General features: G+C 38.4%; 1 protein-coding gene across 3 annotated transcripts in view; it reads right to left on the reverse strand.

Annotated features, from left to right (window-relative positions):
• mcph1 (microcephalin 1) overlaps positions 1 to 18,971 on the reverse strand; it is a 363,873-nt gene that overhangs the window by 300,262 nt on the left and 44,640 nt on the right. For all 3 annotated transcript variants that reach the window (XM_041188255.1, XM_041188254.1, XM_041188256.1), the window contains exons 8-10: positions 16,866 to 16,961; positions 6,440 to 7,819; positions 1,786 to 1,856 (exon numbers count right to left, since the gene is read on the reverse strand). In XM_041188255.1, the coding sequence (XP_041044189.1) occupies positions 1,786 to 1,856; positions 6,440 to 7,819; positions 16,866 to 16,961 (1,547 nt within the window). The remainder of the gene's footprint in view (positions 1 to 1,785; positions 1,857 to 6,439; positions 7,820 to 16,865; positions 16,962 to 18,971) is intronic.

Below are 18,971 nucleotides of genomic sequence, written 5' to 3' on the forward strand. Positions count from 1 at the left end.
CTTGAGGGCAATTAGGGATGGGCAATAAATGCTGGCCTAGCCAGCAATGCCCACATCCATTGAATGAATGAAAAAAATTGTGCAATAGCAGTTCAGCTAGTCCTCGATCATAATTGTGCTGTCCTGAGTGCAAAAGTCTTCCTGCTCCACTTGAGTGCACGCTATTGATTTCTCCTTTACAGTTGAAGCTTGTGAAGCTACGTAGACTGACTAGACTTTTCGGTCCTAATTGTGTGATTCTAGCTTCTAGCTTCAATTGTCACACAGCTACTATCATTTTGCCAGTTGTATCCTGTCGAGTGGAGTTTTACATTCTCCCACAAAAGGACTTTTTCGCAGCTGAAAAATTCTAATGGTGTTTAAAATGAAGGATTTCAGTTGCCTTTCTGATGAGGGATGAGGCAAACCTAGCACACATCCCACTCAATTGGAAAAAAGAGAATGCATTTTTTGGTTAACTGGATATTTAATATACGGAAGCTCATATATACAGGCGTCTCTGAATCAAGTGACTGATAAATCAACACTTGTAGAATTTCTGTTTGGCCAATTCTGAGTGCACTCTCTTCCCATGGTGCACACCCCAGATATTTAAGTCCTACAGAGTTTACGCGCAATATTTGTGATTAGGGATCCTCAAGTGTGCAGAGAAGAGTCTCACTAGCTTAAAAGCCATGACTTAGCAATACTAAAAAGCTTGCAATTTTATCTGTTAAGATATTAACTTAGAGGATTATTGGAGGCTATTAGGAAGGATCCAGGCACCCAGTGAGATGTTTTGCAGGTTTAACTACTCCCACCACCACTGTCCACCCCGATCTCACCAACCTGTAAACATAGTCACAGTTGGTTAGTTGAAAATTAACAAGACTTTGCTGGGTGAACAGCAAGTACCAGGAATTCCTTAGTGGCCATGGTGATATTTTGATTGTCTGAGTCCACATTCACATAGTAGGACATCCAGCCTCTGCCTGCTTCTAAATATTTACAACTATCATTTGAACTTTAATGTTTAAGGCTCAACTATTAGAGTTACAAATAAATTTTCATCAATGTGGTCCTTTATGATTAAATTCCCTGCTTTCCTTAGCAATAGCATTAACGTCATTGCTCAAAGGTCATCAGAGCTTCAAATCAAGATTTCAAAACTAGCAAAAATTGTTTCATGCTTAAATACATTGGAGAGTTGCTGCAAAGCTTTCTTTAAAAAATTGGTGCAGAATAAGTTGCAGAGAGATTTTTAAAATCTAAGTACAAGTTCTCCAAATCTTCAGCCCACCATCAGGAAAAACTGGGGTGAAGTACAGAGACCACTGCAGTAACAAATGAAACATATTGCTTCAGAACTCTACTGCATAGCTCAAATATCACAGCAATCTTGTGTTTCAAACTTCCATTTCATCTACCACACATTCCTCAAAGCATAAAAAAGATATTGTGAAGCAATGCACTTGGAAATTGTCCATTTACAATGATTCAATGACGTCTTGGTGTAACAGAACATTAAATTGCTGCTAGAGGATCTCAGCAATAGGAAACGCTGCTGTATTCTGCAAAACATTTTCAGACTGTGGATGCTGGTAATCTGAAATAAAAACAGAAAATGCTGGAAAGATGCAGCAGGTCCGGCAGAGAACGTTGCCATAACTAACAACAAAAAGTGAGTTCAACACCAACTTTTAAAAAAACTCAACCCAGAAGAACAGGGAAAATCTTTCCATGGGATAACAATTTCTGCTAAAAGAACATAATTGTGTGTAATCACGAGGAACACGATACACTAACCTTTATATTCTTCCCTTTGCATCCAATGGTTGTATGTGTTACTTCAGTTGTGTTGCATTTCTTATTGTGACCTGGAAAAAACAAGTTTAACTGGAATTAACTCAGACCTGGGTGCAATAAACTGTCACAAAAGCAAATTTTAATTTTGGAAATCAAATTGTGTTTCTTTTGCACAAATAGTCACAATGTATAGCAACAATAGATTAAACTACAAGTCTTTGGAAATACTGATGAGGTCCATCTGCACCCGTAAAGAGAGGGCATAGGTTAATATTTTGGCTATAGATATTTTCCCAAACTGTAAAATGAGTACAAAAGCAAAAGACTGTGGATGCTGGTAATCCAAAATAAAAACAGAAAATGCGAGAAAGATGCAGCAGGTCCGGCAGCATCTGTGAAGAGAGAAACAGAATTAATGTTTCGGGTCTGTTTCCCTTTGGTCACAGGCCCAAACATTAATCGTTTTTCTCTCTCCATAGATGCTGTCAGGCCTGTTGAGTACCTCCAGCGATTTCTATTTGCATTATCGCAAAATTAACTTCCTTCACATCATTGATAAAAGGGGAAGATAACAATGCTCTGTTTCCTACAAAAGAAAGCCAAGAAAAATACAAAATGTATTCAAATTTATATGCAAGTCCAAAATTCGTTCATAAGATAATCAATCTAACCTATAGGGAAAGCACTTTTAAAATCTATCCCAAAGATTAGTATGTAATGTGATTTCTTCAAGTCATTTAAGGAATCAGGGGATTTTCTGTTAACCAAGGCTCTAATTTAGGTTTTCAAACTTTAATGAAATCAGTGGAGCATCTGATGATAAAATCTGCAAATGTGAAATGCTGATTGCCAGTTTTGTAATTGTACATATAAGTATTGTATTACTAGTTGATATCCCATGGCATTGTCAGACCAGTCAAGATCAATTTGAAATTTTCAGGCTGCACAGGATTTGAGGTGAGAATAATTGAACCAACATGGAGGTGCATAGAAGGGGAGAGGATGAGAAGGAAATTTATCTTTTTATTTATTCACAGGATGTGGGCTTCGCTGGCTGGGCCAGCATTTATTGCCCATCCCTAGTTGTCCTTGAGAGGGTGGTGGTGAGCTGCCTTCTTGAACCGCTGCAGTCCATGTGGTGTAGGTACACCCACAGTGCTGTTAGAAAGGGAATTCCAGGATTTTGACCCAGCGATAGTGAAGGAACAGCGATATATTTCCAAGTCAGGATGGTGAGTGACTTGGGGAACTTCCAGGTGGTGGTGTTCCCATCTATCTGCTGTCTTTGTCCTTCTAGATGGTGGTGGTCATACAGGGGAAACAGTAGAGAGAAAAGCCAGGAAGCGGGTGGGCAGATGAAGATGGCGAAGGGGAAATAGAAGGAATGAGAGAGGACATGAAGGTGGAGGTTGAGAAAGGAAAATGGAAAGCAGAGAAAAAAGGAATGCCATGGGAGGGAAATTCATAGTCACGGGGTCAGGGGAAACACAGCATATAGAATGGGTTGTAGGGGCTGGTGGGAAAGAGAAGGGCTTTGCAGGCGTCAATGTAGATTGGGTTTAAAAAAATGTAACCAGAAAGAGGGATGGAGAGGGGATGTATGTGCAGTACAAAGTCTCAGTGACAAATTCCTATGGTTTGCTTTGAAACAAAAGCAACAACAACTTTATTTATACAGTACCTTTAATGTAAGATCACATCCTGAGGCTCTTCACAGAAGTGTTCTTTAAAGCAAAATTTGACCTTCAGCCACATGAAGCAATACTGGGGTAGATAGCCAAAAGATTGATAAAAGTATTAAGGTTTTAAGCAGCATCTTAAGGAAGGAATGAGAGATGGAGAGGCAGAGAGGAGTAGGGAGGGTAGGCCAGAGGTTGGGGCCTTAGCAGCTGAAGGCATGCATGTGATACGCTCAAGAGGCCAGAATTGGAGGAACACTGATAACTCGGAGGGTTATGAGGCTTGAGGAGAAGATTACTGAGATAGAGAAGGGCAAGGCCACAGAGGGACTTGAAAATAAGGAAGACAAATTTAACATTAAGGTGTTGCATGACCGGGAGCAGACATAGGGGTGATGACTGAACGGGAACTCGGCGAAAGTAAGAATGGAAGGCAGTGTTTCGGATGACATCAAGCTTACAGAGAGTGAGTGAGAGGCCATCCAAGGCTGCTTTGGAATATTCAACTCTAGAAGTAACAAAGGCATGGATCAGCAGACAAGCTGAGGCAGTGGCGGAGTCAGATGATATTACTTCATGGATTCACAGTACCACGATTTTTAACCAGAAAGCTTGGTGCTCAGGCTACCCAAGTGTTCAGTGAGGGGCTGTCAAGTAATTTGAAGTTCTCGCCTGTCGTAATCAATTAGAGATGTAAGATTACATTTATGGTGCCACCTGCAGGTGCAATACCTTTAAATCATTCACTGTTTTTAATCTACATTTGTTTGGAATTGACAAATTCATTTTTACATTTGTTTTCCTCATTGATACTTAACATGAAAGAACAATTCAAAATGATTAACCTCTATTCTGTACAGAGTTTGAAGATTCACTGGCTAAAATTACTCCTGGAAATATTAGTTTACAGGTAGTGTTTAGTGTCATGTTTAAATAAGAACATACTGTTTAGCTTACTGCTTTAAGAAAATCTGATAGCAACTAATCATGAAAAGTGAAAATTTTATTTTTTGGTTATATTTATATTAATTTTGTTCACCATGCAATTGAAAACTCGGATCATTCACATTCAAAACATCACCTTCAAAGAATACTCCAAGAAATTGTTTAGTTGTAAGTAAAAACAAACAGTATTTTTAATTCAAAACCAAGCTGCTTCTGATCTGAATTGAAAAAAATTATTCCTTCTGCTCAGCATTACCCTAATATTGGCCACCCACAAACACTCAAAATGCCCACGTTTCTGGTTCCTCCTCATTCTGTAGGATCACATTGAAGCAGCAGGTTTTCATGTCATCAAAACAGCAACTGGGCTTTAAGTTATAATTTTATCTGCACACAATTTCAAATAGTGTTTTTCACTTGGATTTTAAAGGCTAGTATAGTACAACCTTCCAATAGCCCAACCTTGATCTCTTGCGTGGTATGAAAAGAGGAAGCAGGAACAGACTTGAATCCACCACCTCCAAGTTAGCCATCCTAACATTCCTTCATCTTTACTGGGTCAACAAATACTAACAGCACTGCGGAACTACCTTCACCATAAGGATGGCGGTGGTTCAAGGTTGCTGTTTACCGCTACCTTCTCTGTGGCAATTTGACGTGTAGAATACTGCCCTTGACCGCCATGTGAATGAATGAAAAAAGGGGCACAGGCAGCTGATAGTGACAACAGAATGGCAGAAGTTCAGGGTGGAGGAATAAAGGGCAAATGGGGCATGGCAAATGTGGGCGAGGGCAAATAGGACTACAGTTTGTGGTGTATAGAAGCTACTGCACAACTGAGAGATGAAGTTAAATAAGACCCTGGCTACCATAAGGTCCATGATATAACTTAAATATTACATGTCTAAAATAAAATTCACCTCAAATTGAGCAAAGACCAAGTCCAGCCGTCATTTGTAGATGCACATGATTTTTCAAGTTAGCTGTTAAAATCCTCTTTCTTTTCAATATCCCAGAATTGAGAGATAGAGAAAGGGTAAAATAGACAGGTGCTTGATCTAAACCGCTATATAGTGACCTCTGCTGGTAAGTACTTGTGCAGGCATCATACCAGATGCTTTACGGTATTCTTGGTTGGGCTGTTAGATGAAGTCAGCCTAGATTTCCCTTCAGGTCTTCCATTTATCTGGAGATCCCTGCACCTTTCTAAACAACTTCGAGATAAGAGAGCAGAGGAAGAATCATTAGGCTTTTCACGCATAAATGGCAGAGAAGGAATGAAATATCACTGAAGCACTAACAGATGGGAAACTACAATATGGCTTGCCCTGGCTGACTAAATTAGATAAGCTTTTTCTTTGGCTGATATTTTATGGATTGCTTTCTTCAAAGTATTTAACTCTCTTTCTCAATTCATTTACAGCTGATTTTTCACTGCTGAATTTTGTACTCCCCACTTCCTCCAAACAAAATATTTTGATTTTGAATTCCTTCTCAGTACTCTATAGCTTCCTTTAAAAACAAGTCTGCAAACACTTACTTCATAAGACACCTATGATGTATGATGAAGAAAGTTACAATGTAGAAGGGAACCATAAAAGCAAATATCTGGTCCACTCATGTGCAAGTTTTATGTAGAGTCAAGTTTTCCTGGCCCTATAAATCACAATACAGTGTTCCTCAACAAAGTATCACTGAATACTGTTGTGCCACTCTTATTAACCTCAGAACTTGACTGTATTAAGAAAAAAGCAAATGACTTCTATAAAAACATGAAAAATAAACATGAAACTAAAATACTGTGTTCTTTTTCAGGTTGATCATGGTGGGACTTTTCATTGTTTCAGATTTGTATTCACAAAGGTTTGCAAGTAGATCATCCACCATCTCGGCTAGAGTAAAGAATCAGTTCTGCTCAGACAGATGAAACTATAATCTCCACCATTTGGCTAGAAGAATTTACCACCCTCTAGTAATTATCACATAAATAAGCAACAATTTTATTGCTTTGAATCAAACTAATCACATACTTTGGCGGGGTGCACAAAGGTGCTTATCTTCCAAGTCGCTGTCAGTGGTTTTCAATGTTAAGAAGTTCTTAGATAACTTGTCCTCTTGGTGGCACTGCACTTTTTCCTTTTCAGTTTGTTCCTTATTCAATTGATCAATGAGCTTTATAGAATTCAGGGAGTTGGTTTTTGTTTCAGTGTGTAAATCTGATGAAAGTTTTATTCCTTTACTATGGCCACAAAAATAAGTCAGCGTAGAATCATTTGCAAGTAAATCCACCTTTCTTTCTCCATTATTTCGGTGAAGATGTGATTCTATTTTCTCAGACACTTCATTGTTTGACAACTCCTCTGATTCATCAAGAAAATGTTCCAGTAGTTGTTTTATATGAGATTTCCTTCGGTTAGAAACTGTAGCAGCTGCTGGCTGATGTGAATCATTTTGGCAATCATGGTTATTCTTGTCAACTAGTGCAATTACATTCAAAGGTTCATTATTATTATAAATACTAGCATTCGATTGCTCTCCGGTACTGAAATTTGTGATGCCTCTAGCTCTTTTTGTTCTACCTATAAAATGTTGATGATTAGTTTCTTGTGATTTTCTCTTTTGCTTAACACTTCCAAAACTTAATCTGGGAGGACTTGGTGATTCAGGTGGAAGCACACCCAACGAAGGTCTTGGCTTATTTTGACCTTTCAAATTGACAGGAGAAAAGAAATCCTCGTACACCATTACATCCCCATTAGTGGGGTAGTCATCAGGGAAACTGCTCGAAAAATCTTTCGCTTTAAATAAATCAATTCCAGTAGGCTTTAAATGAGCAATCTGGTTTTTACATAATTTTCCATTTTTCCTTGAACTTGTCTGATTTTCTTTACTTGCAGGGGAACATTTTGGTTTCAAAGGTGAGGCATTATTTTTATAATGTACATTTGACACACAGCCTGTTTCTGCAAAATCACATTCTTTAGCAATGCTGGTTGTCTGGTCTGGGGGTGACAATTTTATATTTGTTTTGCTTATATTACTATAAAGTTTAAGCTCTGGTGTTGCACTGTCAAAAGCCTCACCATTTTCTCCTTCAGAATACTTCCTTTCCACATTACATGAGCTTGGTGATGCTCCATCATCATCAAGTGAAGCCAAAAGATTCTTTTTCTTAGAAATATGTAATTTTGTTTTAGCGACTGTTTTCTTTCTTCTTCGTTGTGAGGTTTCTTTGATCAAATCACTATTAGGTGAAAACAAATGGCTACTCTCAACGGAAGACTCAGGTCTGGAATGTTGATCCATTTGCTCTTCATAAGCATCTCTTAAAAGTGGAATCTTCTTTTCATGAACAAAGCTTCCACAAGGATCATTAATTGAAGCACCTTCTGAATCAATTACTAGCTCTTCTGTAATAAAATAAAGAATATTATTAGCATTACACTAAAATATACAAGAAAAAGATTAGAAAAAAGATGCATTATTATACTATTTATTGCATAAAGGTAACACAAGAGAAAGTGGTAAAAACAGAATAATGGCATTCCAGATGATTATAGGTCTGATACACATAAATGATAAATGCCAAGTATTTAAAATAACAGATGGCATCACACTTGTGGGGTGAAGGGTGAATAAAACAGGGATTGTGGACTCAATGGAAGCAGCTATGACTTTACAAGGCTTTTGACACACCAGAGATCCCTCATTTCGTATCCTGACTAAATTTCACACGTCACTCCCACTCAAGCAAACCAACATACTTAAAACTAACTGCAGTCTTAGTTTACGTAATATACACAAATGAACAATTGAATGTAATCAATTTCCCTACACTCCACAATTATGCAGGGCAGTAAAGGCGAAACATGCCAACTCTTGAACACTGATTCATCTTTAGTTAGGCCTCTGAATTAAGCGGGTTTACATTTCAAAATAATAGACACGTATATGTATGTGTGTGTTGTATAAAAAGGAAATCTCATGAACAAAGATCATGGCTGATGTACTAAATGAGTGCTTTGCATCCATTTTTGCAGAAGAAATGGCTGTTGCTAACGTAGTAGTGAAAGAGAAGGCAGTAGCGATATTGGTAAGCATAAAAATAGATAAAGAGGTATTTAACAGGCTGGCAGTCCTCAAAGTACAACTGACTTCCGGCCCTGAAGAGATGCATCCTAGGTTACTGAGGTGAAAATTGCAGAGGGTCTGGCCACAATTTTCCAATTCTCTTTTGAGATGGGAGTGATGCCAGAGGACTGGAGGTTTGCACGTGTTACATCCATTTAAAAAAGGTGAGAATAAACCTGGCAAAGACAGTAAGCTTAACACTGGAAGTGTGGAAACTTTTACAGATATTAATCTAGGACAAAAGGAACTGGCATTTAGAACAGTGTAGGCAAATAAATTAAATATGGACTTGCTAATAAAGCAAATTGTGTTTGACTAAATTGACCCAATTCTTTGATGAAATAACAGAAAGGATTGATGGGGAGAGTGCAGGGGACGCTGTGTATAGGAATTTTCAAAAGGCGCCTGACAAAGTGCAACATACTAGACTTGCAAACAAAATAAAAGCACATGGTATTAAAGGTACAGTGGCAGCATGGATACAAAATTGGCTAAGGATCAGAAAGCAGAGAGTAGCGGTGAACAATTGTTTTTCAGACTGGAAGGAACTCCTGTGGTGTTCTTCAGGAATCAATGCTAGGACCACGTTTTTATATTAATTAATAACCTGTAGTTTGGTACACAAGGCATAATTTCAAAGTTTGCAGATATTACTAAACTCAGAAAAGTCATAAAAGGTGGATAACAACAGATTTAGGAGAACATGACCAGACCAATGAAATGGGCAGACACCTGGCAGATAAATTAAATGATACAATTTTAAAGAGGGTGCAGAACAGAGACATTTGAGGGTGTATACACACAAATCTTTGAAGGTAGCAGGCAAGTTGAGAAGGCTGTTAAAAAAGCATTTTAGATCTTTGACCTTGTGATGTGATGTCAAGGTCTTTGAGATGGGGCAGGAGAGATTTAATAAAATGGTATCAGGGATATAGGACTTCAGTTATGTGGAGAGACTGGAGAAGCTGGGTTGTTCTTTAAAACAGAAAAGATGAAGAGGAGAATTGATAGAGTTGTTCAAAATCAGGCTTTTGATAAAGCTCTTTGAGATAAACTGTTTCCAGTGATAGAAAAGTAATCAACTAGAGGGGACGAATTTAAGGTGATTGACAAAAGAACCAAAGGTGGCATGAGGAAACTTTTTTAAACAGAGCTGTAATCTGGCAAAAAAAGTGGTGGAAGCAGATTCAATAGCAAAATTCAATAGGGAAATTATAAACACTTGGTTTAAAAATGGAACTATGGGGAGAAGGAGGGGAGTGGGATTAACTGGTCAGCTCTACCTAAAAGTCAGCATAAGTACAATAGTTAAAATGGCACATGTGTGAGAAACAGAAAGAAAGGGATGAATGGATAGAGATGTAGGAATAGAAATTCAACTCAGGAGTTAGGTTGTGGAAGGAAGCAGGTAATTTCACATGTTGATTTTAGCTAACCCTACCTCTGTCACTGAGTAAAAAAATAGAACATCTAAACTCTCAGTTATCAGAAGGAATGGCCTTCTCACAATAACATGGCAGCACGGCCACTCCATAGCTAAATAACACCTCAGCATAACTTCAGACCGTCAGTTTGCATAGAGAAGAAGATGCTGTTAAAGCCATGGAAGTTGACCCCTTGAGAGCTGATTGGAACATTATGTCAAAAGAAAATCGAAGTCAGACAACATAATTGTTTCTTCACCCTAAAGTCATCATGTCATCAGAATAGGAAATTGGTGAGTAATATTTTGCAGAGAATGTACATGCCAAAAATATCTCTCATATGTCATAGTCGTGTTTCACCTATGCCAAATGGGGTACATTTGGCACAACATGAACTAGGTCAGTTACAGAATATTACATATTAGATTGCCAATTATAGTCAGTTTTCCGCAATGGACTTTGTGGGTACTGAATTGAGACAGCCATTATTGAACTAAAATTGCTAGCTTTAAAAGCTGTTCCTGATTTATACAAAAGCATTAGTAATCATAATGAAGTACAGCATTTTGATAGTTTGCAAAACCATCATTCTACAAGAGCAAACACTAGGATGAGTTTTGTTTGATCTGCACTTTTTAAACCAAAATAATTTTAAAATTAGCGTTTTATAAATTATTTCAATGAATACTTGGTTTTAATGGTGATTTAATGTCCATTACTCCCCAACAAATACATATTGAAAACAATTCATACTCAATTTTTTCATCTTAAAATATATTTAGACAATCATCAGTAGATACACAGGATCACTACTTTTTTGTTTACTACATACATAGGATTACATTGGATACACAGCAAAGAAACCGGCCATTCAGCCCTCCAGTCCATGCTGAGATTTATGCTCCACTCAAGCCACCTCCCATCTTTTCTCATCTAAATCTACCATCATAACCATCTATTCCCTTCTTCCTCAAATACTTGTCTAGCTTTCACATAAATGCATCCACGTTATTCATTTTAATCACTCCCTTTGGTAGCATGTTCCACATTCTTACCACTCTTTGGGTGAAGACGTTTTGTTTGAATTCCCTACTGGATTTCTTGGTGCCAATCTTACATTGATAGTCTCTAGTTATACTCTTCCCCACAGGAGGAAACATTCTCTTTGTATCCACTCTACCAAAACCTTTCATAATTTTAAAGATGCCTACAAGATTATTCCTGAACCTCATTTTTCAAGAGGAAAGAGATCCAGTTTTGTCAATCTTTTCCTAACATGCATACCCAAATACTTCTGCTATCATTCTTATAAATCTTCTCTGCATTCGATTCCAGTTTTACATTACTTCCCTACTTTTCAATTTTCTCCTTCCAGAAATAAAGCCAAGCGCTTGGTCTGCTTTTTTAATAGCCTTGCTAACCTGTGGCACAACCTTTAGTAACTGATGCACTTGCACTCTGAGATCCCTTTGTTCCTCTACCTCACCTAGACTTGCACTTTCAAAGTAATAAATGACCTGTCTATTCTTCCTACCAAAATGTATTAGGTCAAATTTATCTGTGTTGAGCTTTATCTCAACTGAAAGAATCCACTTTGTTCTGCAAATTGTGAGGGAATTACATTTTTGGATTTTTGTCCATGTGTTTGTTTAAATTAGCACCTATGGGAATTGACCTTTGGTTGACTGGCAATTGTAACCTTTAAGGTACATAATATGCCAAGGTTGATACACTAGATCCTGTCTTAGAGCAGGGCTGGAACCCTGTTGGAAGATATCAACAGGTCGCAAAAATCTGTTCAAGGGACAGAGTGAACAGCAGCCATAAAGAGCAGACGAAGAGGAAGGTCGGTTTGTGCAGCTTAAGTGCTGCCATTAGCTTTGTGCTGCGGAGGGAACAGCAGCCTGTGGTGAGCAATGATTTCTCAGGTGAGTCTGGAGCTGGAGGAGGTGGTGGAAGATTACTTGCTTTGTGTTGTTTGGGAGATTGGGGTTAAGAGAAGCCTAAGGCAGTTATCAGTCCAGTGAAGCTTGAAGCTGGGAGTTGAGGTAAAGGAAAGTCCATGAGCAGTGGGTTCTGCTTAGGGTAGTTAGAAAGCTGGAATCGTGCCAGTAACCAGATGCTGGGGTGCAGTCTTATGAATCCAGTGGGATGCAGTCTCAGAAGAGACTGAGCAACTAGAAGGTGAGCTGTTGTTGGGGAAATCTGAGTTGGAGTGGCTTTTGAGGGAAATCAGAGGCTAGATCTTCAAAAGAGAGGAGCTGAAATCTCTTAGGAAGAAGACAGAATTTTGAAGAATTTTTGTGATTGACATCAAGGTGGGCTGCTGAGAAAATTTAGGGGACCTGTCTTGGTTGCGTCTGTCATTTAATGTACAGTTGGTGGTGTGTTCAATCAGTTTACTTGTTAATTAATGCTTGCCTCAAGTTAATTCTGGATGTGAATAGTATAAGATAGATAGTGTTGACTGTTTCCGTTGCTGAATTTTGAGTAGTAAAAATTCTTCTGTGGAATCTTGTGGCTTTATCATTTTACTAAGTAAGTGGGATTTCAAATTTCATCTAATTTTAAAAATAAGTTACTTGTTCCTAACCGCATTGTAACAAACTTGGGGGACTCGAAACAAAATTTGGGAGTCTGGTTTGGGGTCGCAATGATAACAACTTTGCTGCCTCTACTAAAACTACCCTTTTGTTTTTGCTTTTCAGCTTCTATCACTGAACTTACGAGGCTAGAAGTCAAATTTTCATTTTTTTGTACGTAAGGTTTGGGGAAGTTGAAAGAACAATCCAATCTTACACAGCAGGAATGGAGGAGAAAAAATAGCTATGTCAGCAGGAAAAACAACAATCAAGCTGCACAGTTCTTTTTTTCCACAAACTCCTATAGGTGTTGGAATTCTGAAAAAAATATTTTAATGGTCCCGGAAAGTACATAAGAAATTTGAAAGTGTCAGAGAAAAGCAACAAGGATGATTTTGGAATTTGGGGCTCTAAGTTACAAGAACAAACTTGCAGACTGAAGTTTGTTTTTGTTGGGACAAAATAAAATTGAATGGAACAAAATCTGAGTCTTTAAAGCGCTAAGAGGCATTGATGATTTTGATCGAATCAGGCTATCTGATCTACATTATGAACACAGAATTAAAGGAAGCAGGTTCAAAATGAACAAAACTCAAGCAAGGCTAAAGATGAAAGGAATTTCCAACTCAAAAAAGTGCAATAAGATCTCTTTAAATGAAGTTGACAATGTTGGAAAAATGCCTTTAGAGAAAGACCTGGAACGGGGTTTACATATTAATAGGATAAATGTAGACTGCGATTGTCAAATACTTCATAGAACACACCTTTACTGCTAACATCAGGTCAGTAATGAGATGTCACCTTTGAAAGGCAACCAATTAAGCATGAATAACAACATTCCAAAAGTTGCTTGATTAACTTTGGTGCGAGTGTGTGTGACGTTTCCTTCAGGAGATTAAAAAGGTGGAAAAGATTCCTTGAGAGGATTGAATACACACACTCTATGTAAACAATATATTATTTGGGTTGAATGGCATTAACCCTGTTCCATGCTTTATAATGTTTCTTGCATTGTTTTTATACATGTAATTTAGTCATTCAACTTAACATAATAATATAAAGTATGGCAAGAGTATTAGAAGCCTCTCAGCCTGTAAAAGTAGTGATATATTATGCATTCTCTCAAATTAGATGTTAGAAATGTTCTATTACTAAACAAAATAGTCAGGTGAAAACTTATTGCAGGACATGGCCGTGCAAGTGGAGCTCAAGGCTATTAATTACTCAAAATCAGTCAAGTTTCCAAATATCTTTTGCTACTATATAATTTTTTTCAGGCCATAGATGTAATTTCTTACTTTAATTACCATATTTTTTTATTTTAAAGGATCTGTGATGTCTTTTCTTAAATTTTCCCCTGCCTACTTTATTTTTCTCTCAACAGAACATTCTTTCTTGGCTTACTTTCTCTCTTCCTAGAACTTGATCTGTTACTTTAAGAATTGTTTTGTCTTGAGCCTAATCCCTTAATGATTCAATTTCTGACCTTCGCCCTCCAGTCCAACTTCTCTGTTTGTATCTCTAAGGCAAGGCAGATGCATAGCACAAAAAGAAACCATGAAACAGTGAAGAGGGAAAATAAAATAGTACATTATCCACATCTTGGCCTTTTTCCATTGCCTTGGAAAACTTCTCAATAAACAAATTAACACTGTGCAAACATGTGAGACAAAACTGAGGAAATTCAAGTTTTGGTTGCTCCTTGTTACATGTACATTTAGAAAGCTCTCCAGAGGTTTAAAATTAATCTGAATTTTAGGAAAAATTAAATTCAATTATGATTTGAATAACTCCAATTTATTTATTTAAGCCAAGTAAATATCCCTGAGCAGTTCGTTTGTAAGCTCAAAATTTTGTTTTACTACAAATTGGTGCTAGGACAGAATGCTAACAAAAATGTTGTGGCTATAAGGAATTTAATATTCAACAGGTTAGAAAGACATTTCTGCAACTGCCAATGTGAGTCCTACTTAGTGTGCTGCCTCATTGGTGCCAGGATGAAGGACATCACTAGGTGTATAATATATGTCACCAAATTGTGGGAAAGAGATAAAGGAACAAATCTGCAGGACAATTACACAAAGATACAAGGGCGAAACAATAGTGTTTTGGGGGACTTCAATTAACCTAGTCTAGGTTCGAATAGTAACATGCCAAGGGCAAAAAGGAAGAGGAATTCTTGAAATATGCACAGAGGACTTTCTTGATCAGTATGTTTCTAAGGCAAGCAAAGAGGGAACAGTCTGGATCCTGGCAAATGAAGTGGCTCAAGAGGAACATATATCAGTGGCAGTGCATTTGGGGAACAGTGATCATATTATCAGCAGGTTTCCAAAGTAAGCTTTGATTTGCACTCTGTTTGACAGTGTAGGTACAGTCGGGGGGCGGGGGGGCCGATAAACCACTCCCACTAGTGATGTATTTCCTTTGCTGCTTATCTCCACCCAAACTGATTTTACATTTTGGTTCTCTGAACTAAGATAATTTCTCACAACTGTACTGATCTCATCCTTTATTAACAGGTCACCCCACCTCCTTTTCCTTTCTTCCTGACTTTCAAAATGTCAAATGCTCTTGAATATTCAGGTCCCAGTTGTGTTCATCTTACAACCATGTTGCATGGATGCCAGTGTTGTAGCTGTACCTTCGCTAGGGGCTTGACTAGTTCTGGAGCACAGGTCTTCGACATCACAGCTGGAATGTTTTTGGGGCCCATAACCTGTAAGCAGTGCACTCAGCTGTTTCTTCTTATCATGTGAAGTGAATTGAATTAGCTGAACGCTGACTTGTGAGATGGTGCGGTCCTCAGGAAGAAGACAAGATGGACCATCCATTCAGCATTTCTGGCTGAAGATGGTTGCAAATGCTTGTCTTCTACATACACAGCTGGGCTCTGCCATCATTGAGGATGGGGATGCTCATGGACCCTCCTCCTCCTGGTAGTTGTCCACCACCATTCACGACTGGATGTGGCAAGTCTGTAGAGTTTTAATCTGATCCATTGATTGCCAGATTACTTAGCAATGTCTATGGCATTGCGACTGTTCAAAAGTCCTTTTTAAAAAAGGGAATAAACTCAGCAATTATAGGCAGTCAGCCGTGAGGGAACGAAAAGACAATGATCCAGGACAAAATTAACTTATACTTTCAAAATTTTTGGCTAATAAATGAAAATCAGCATGGAATTTATTTTTAATTTCAAGTTGTCTTGAACTGAATAAATTGAGTACTTGAATGAAATAACAGTGAGGGTTGGCAAGGTTAGAGCGTTTGATGTATATGAATTTTCAAAAGGCATTAAGTATCATGTTATTGACTTGTAGACAAAATTAAAGCTGATAGATTCTGCTTTCCAGCGTTCGGTATTAGGACCACTTCTGTTTTTGATATATATTAATGACCCAGGCTTGTGCATATAGGGTATCAAAGTTTGCAGATGACACAAAACTCAAATGTAGTAAACAATGAGGTTGGTAATAACAGACTTCAGGAGGATATATACAGACTGATGAAATGAGCAGACACATGGCAGATGAAACATGGGAATCTTTGGTTTTATCAATAGAGGCAGAGAATTGAAAAGCAATGAAGTTATGCTGAACCTTTACGAAACACTGGTTAGATCTCAGGTGGAGTATTCTGTTTCATTCTGATTACCATACTACAGGAGGATATCAAGGACTTAAAAGAGGTTGCAGAAGAGATTTACTAGATTAATACCAGGGATAAGGAACTTCAGTTCCAGAGAGCCTGGAGAAGCTGGACTATCTTCCTTACAGTAGAGAAGGTGAAGAGGAGGTTTGATAGGTGCTCAAATATATGAACATTTTTAATAGAGTAAATAAAGATAAACTATTTCTAGAAACAGGAGGGTCAGAAACCAGAGGGCACAGATTGAAGGTGGCATGAGGATTTTTTTCTTATATCAGAGTTGCTGTGATCCAGAACTGAACTGTGTAAAAGGATGGTGGAAACAGATTTAATAATAATTTTCAATAGAGAATTGGATAACTACTTCAAGAGAAAAAAAACCCCATAGAACTGTGGGGAAAGAGCAGGGGAGTGGGATTAATTGGATAGTTCTATCAAAGAGCTGGCACAGGCACAATGAGCTGAATGGCCTCCTTCTGTACTATGTCCTTCCGTGAACCATAACTATCTGGTTTGCAGGCTTCAATGAAACTTCAACTTCTGGAATATCACTTCTACCTAAAGATGAATTTTCGTTCATAGGGATATCTGAAAAGAACTTAAGCATTGTTATTTTTAGTTAAAGATCGAAAAATTCAAATAGTTCAAGAATCTTGTAATTCACTTGCCTGCAAACCTTTTTGGTGTTATTGTTGGAGATTCCCCAAGAAATGGTTGGCAAAGAGAGGTCGCAGAACCTGATATCGATTGAGACATTTGGGAAGCTGAGAAAAGAGAAGAAACATACATAAGTGCAATGGGATAAGCATCTGAAGATAAAAAAATTGCAGGGCTACCGGGAAAGCACAGGGAAGTAGGAGTAGCCAAGCTGTTCCAGCTGATAGCCTGTTATGATCCCAGCTGAGCTTACCCCTGGACAAGCCTGATCCCAGAGTAGAAACTAGCTTGATAAATCCTAACTTTTACTTGTTTGTTTAGACACGTAGAGAGTAGCTACTGAACAGAGGAATAGGGGTCAGATGATGAATTTTTAACAAAAGAATAAAACACTTATTCAACAAGGGAAGATGAACTATATTACAATACCCCTTTACCCACAACTATACCTTTACAGATTTGTAAGGATAACACAAGTTAAAAAAGCCATTTTATACTCTGAAGTGCACAGTAAGTACCCAGTCCATGTAAACCTATGGCACCCTATGGTCAGATACACGACACTCTGAGACCAAGTGACAGATGCCACTCAAACGGATGCGATGGATCTCTCAAGTACCCCCAGATGCTTGTCACACCGTCTGCCAGCCAGTCTCACTGACTTCCGTCCTTCACCCGAGGGTTTCCAATCTCCAATCTCTAAGACCTCAACTTGGAATTTTCTCCCAAACCAATGCTTTCTCTCAGATGCCTGCCACAAGGGTTCACCTCCAGAGTTTCAAACTCTCCTTCTGGTGCTCCTCTTCCCTGGGTCACCACATGCATTCAAGCTATCCTCCATGCACTCTGTCTCACCAACTCAGCCGTTAACAGTACACCACTGCTTCACATGCCCATAGCAAAGAGTTACAGACAGTTGTCTCCTTGGACCTTCTTGCCTCTTGCAAGTTGTTCTCACTTTAAATCTGCTTTTTGCAGCTTTTGTCTCTTTAAATCTGAAGCTTGGAGCCTTTCCCTCTGCCCCTCACTCTTAACTTCACTTAACAGGACCTTTTCCAGGTTCCTGTTCTTCCTTTGACTAGGAGGTCATCTTTGGACTTTCTCTCCTTCCACTCCCCTAGATCTTTGGGGTTTTCCTTAGCTTGGGACTTGCTATCTGTCCCCTTTTAGGTTGCTTCTGCTTCACAGCTGTCTTCAAACCAACTGAACTCAAACAGCTTCCAAAACAAACCTTATGTTTCTCTTGTGTGTATGTGTCTGTGGGAGTGACCTGCCTCTCTGGGTCCCTGTTGCTAGGCAATAGTCCAACCTTCTACCCTTGCATGTTTACTTTCTCTTTAGGGGTCATAAAACTCCTCATTAGAAATGCAAGCACCTTTCTCAAGTGAAACTAAAACTCTATTTGGCCTTTCTTAATGCACAGATACAGAAATACAAATCAAACTTAAATTTTAAAGCTAAAACTCATTCCTAACACCCACAGATACCAATATAACTTACTTAGGCTATCTCTATTTCCTGACAAAAGCAACACTGACATCAAGGGCCAAATGCCTCTTTCTATGCTGTAACCGTTCTATGATTCGATGATGGCTGTATGCATGCAAGGCACTTTGTCAAAAAATACCCAATTTAAGTTAAGCCTACACAAAAGGTCAAAGATATGAATACGCTGCAAACAATCCAGTTAAATCACTGCCAACTGAGTAAGGTAATGTGTTGCACAATACTTCAGCTCCAGGAAAGATGAGCTGACGATAGCAAGAGGAGGTCATTCAGTACCTCAATTCGATTAGGTCATGGCTGATCTGTACTTCAACTCCATCTAACAACCTTGCTTTTGTAACCCTTAATAGCCTGCTTAACAAAAATCTATCAATCTCAGATCTGAAATTTTCAACTGAACCAGCCTCAAAAGATTTGGGGGTGGCAGGGCTAAGTGTTCCAAATTTCCACTACTTTTGTGAAGAAAGACAATGCAAAATCTTGATTTAAATTCAGTGAAGACGAAGGGAGGAAGTAGGATTTTCAGCAGACTCTACTTTTAGCTTGGGAGGTACAAAAAGGCTTGCATTTATACTGCGCTTTTTACAACCAATAGACTCAAAGCACTTTAC

Source organism: Carcharodon carcharias, chromosome 5 (genome assembly GCF_017639515.1).
Source record: "Carcharodon carcharias isolate sCarCar2 chromosome 5, sCarCar2.pri, whole genome shotgun sequence".
Classification (NCBI taxonomy): domain Eukaryota; kingdom Metazoa; phylum Chordata; class Chondrichthyes; order Lamniformes; family Lamnidae; genus Carcharodon; species Carcharodon carcharias.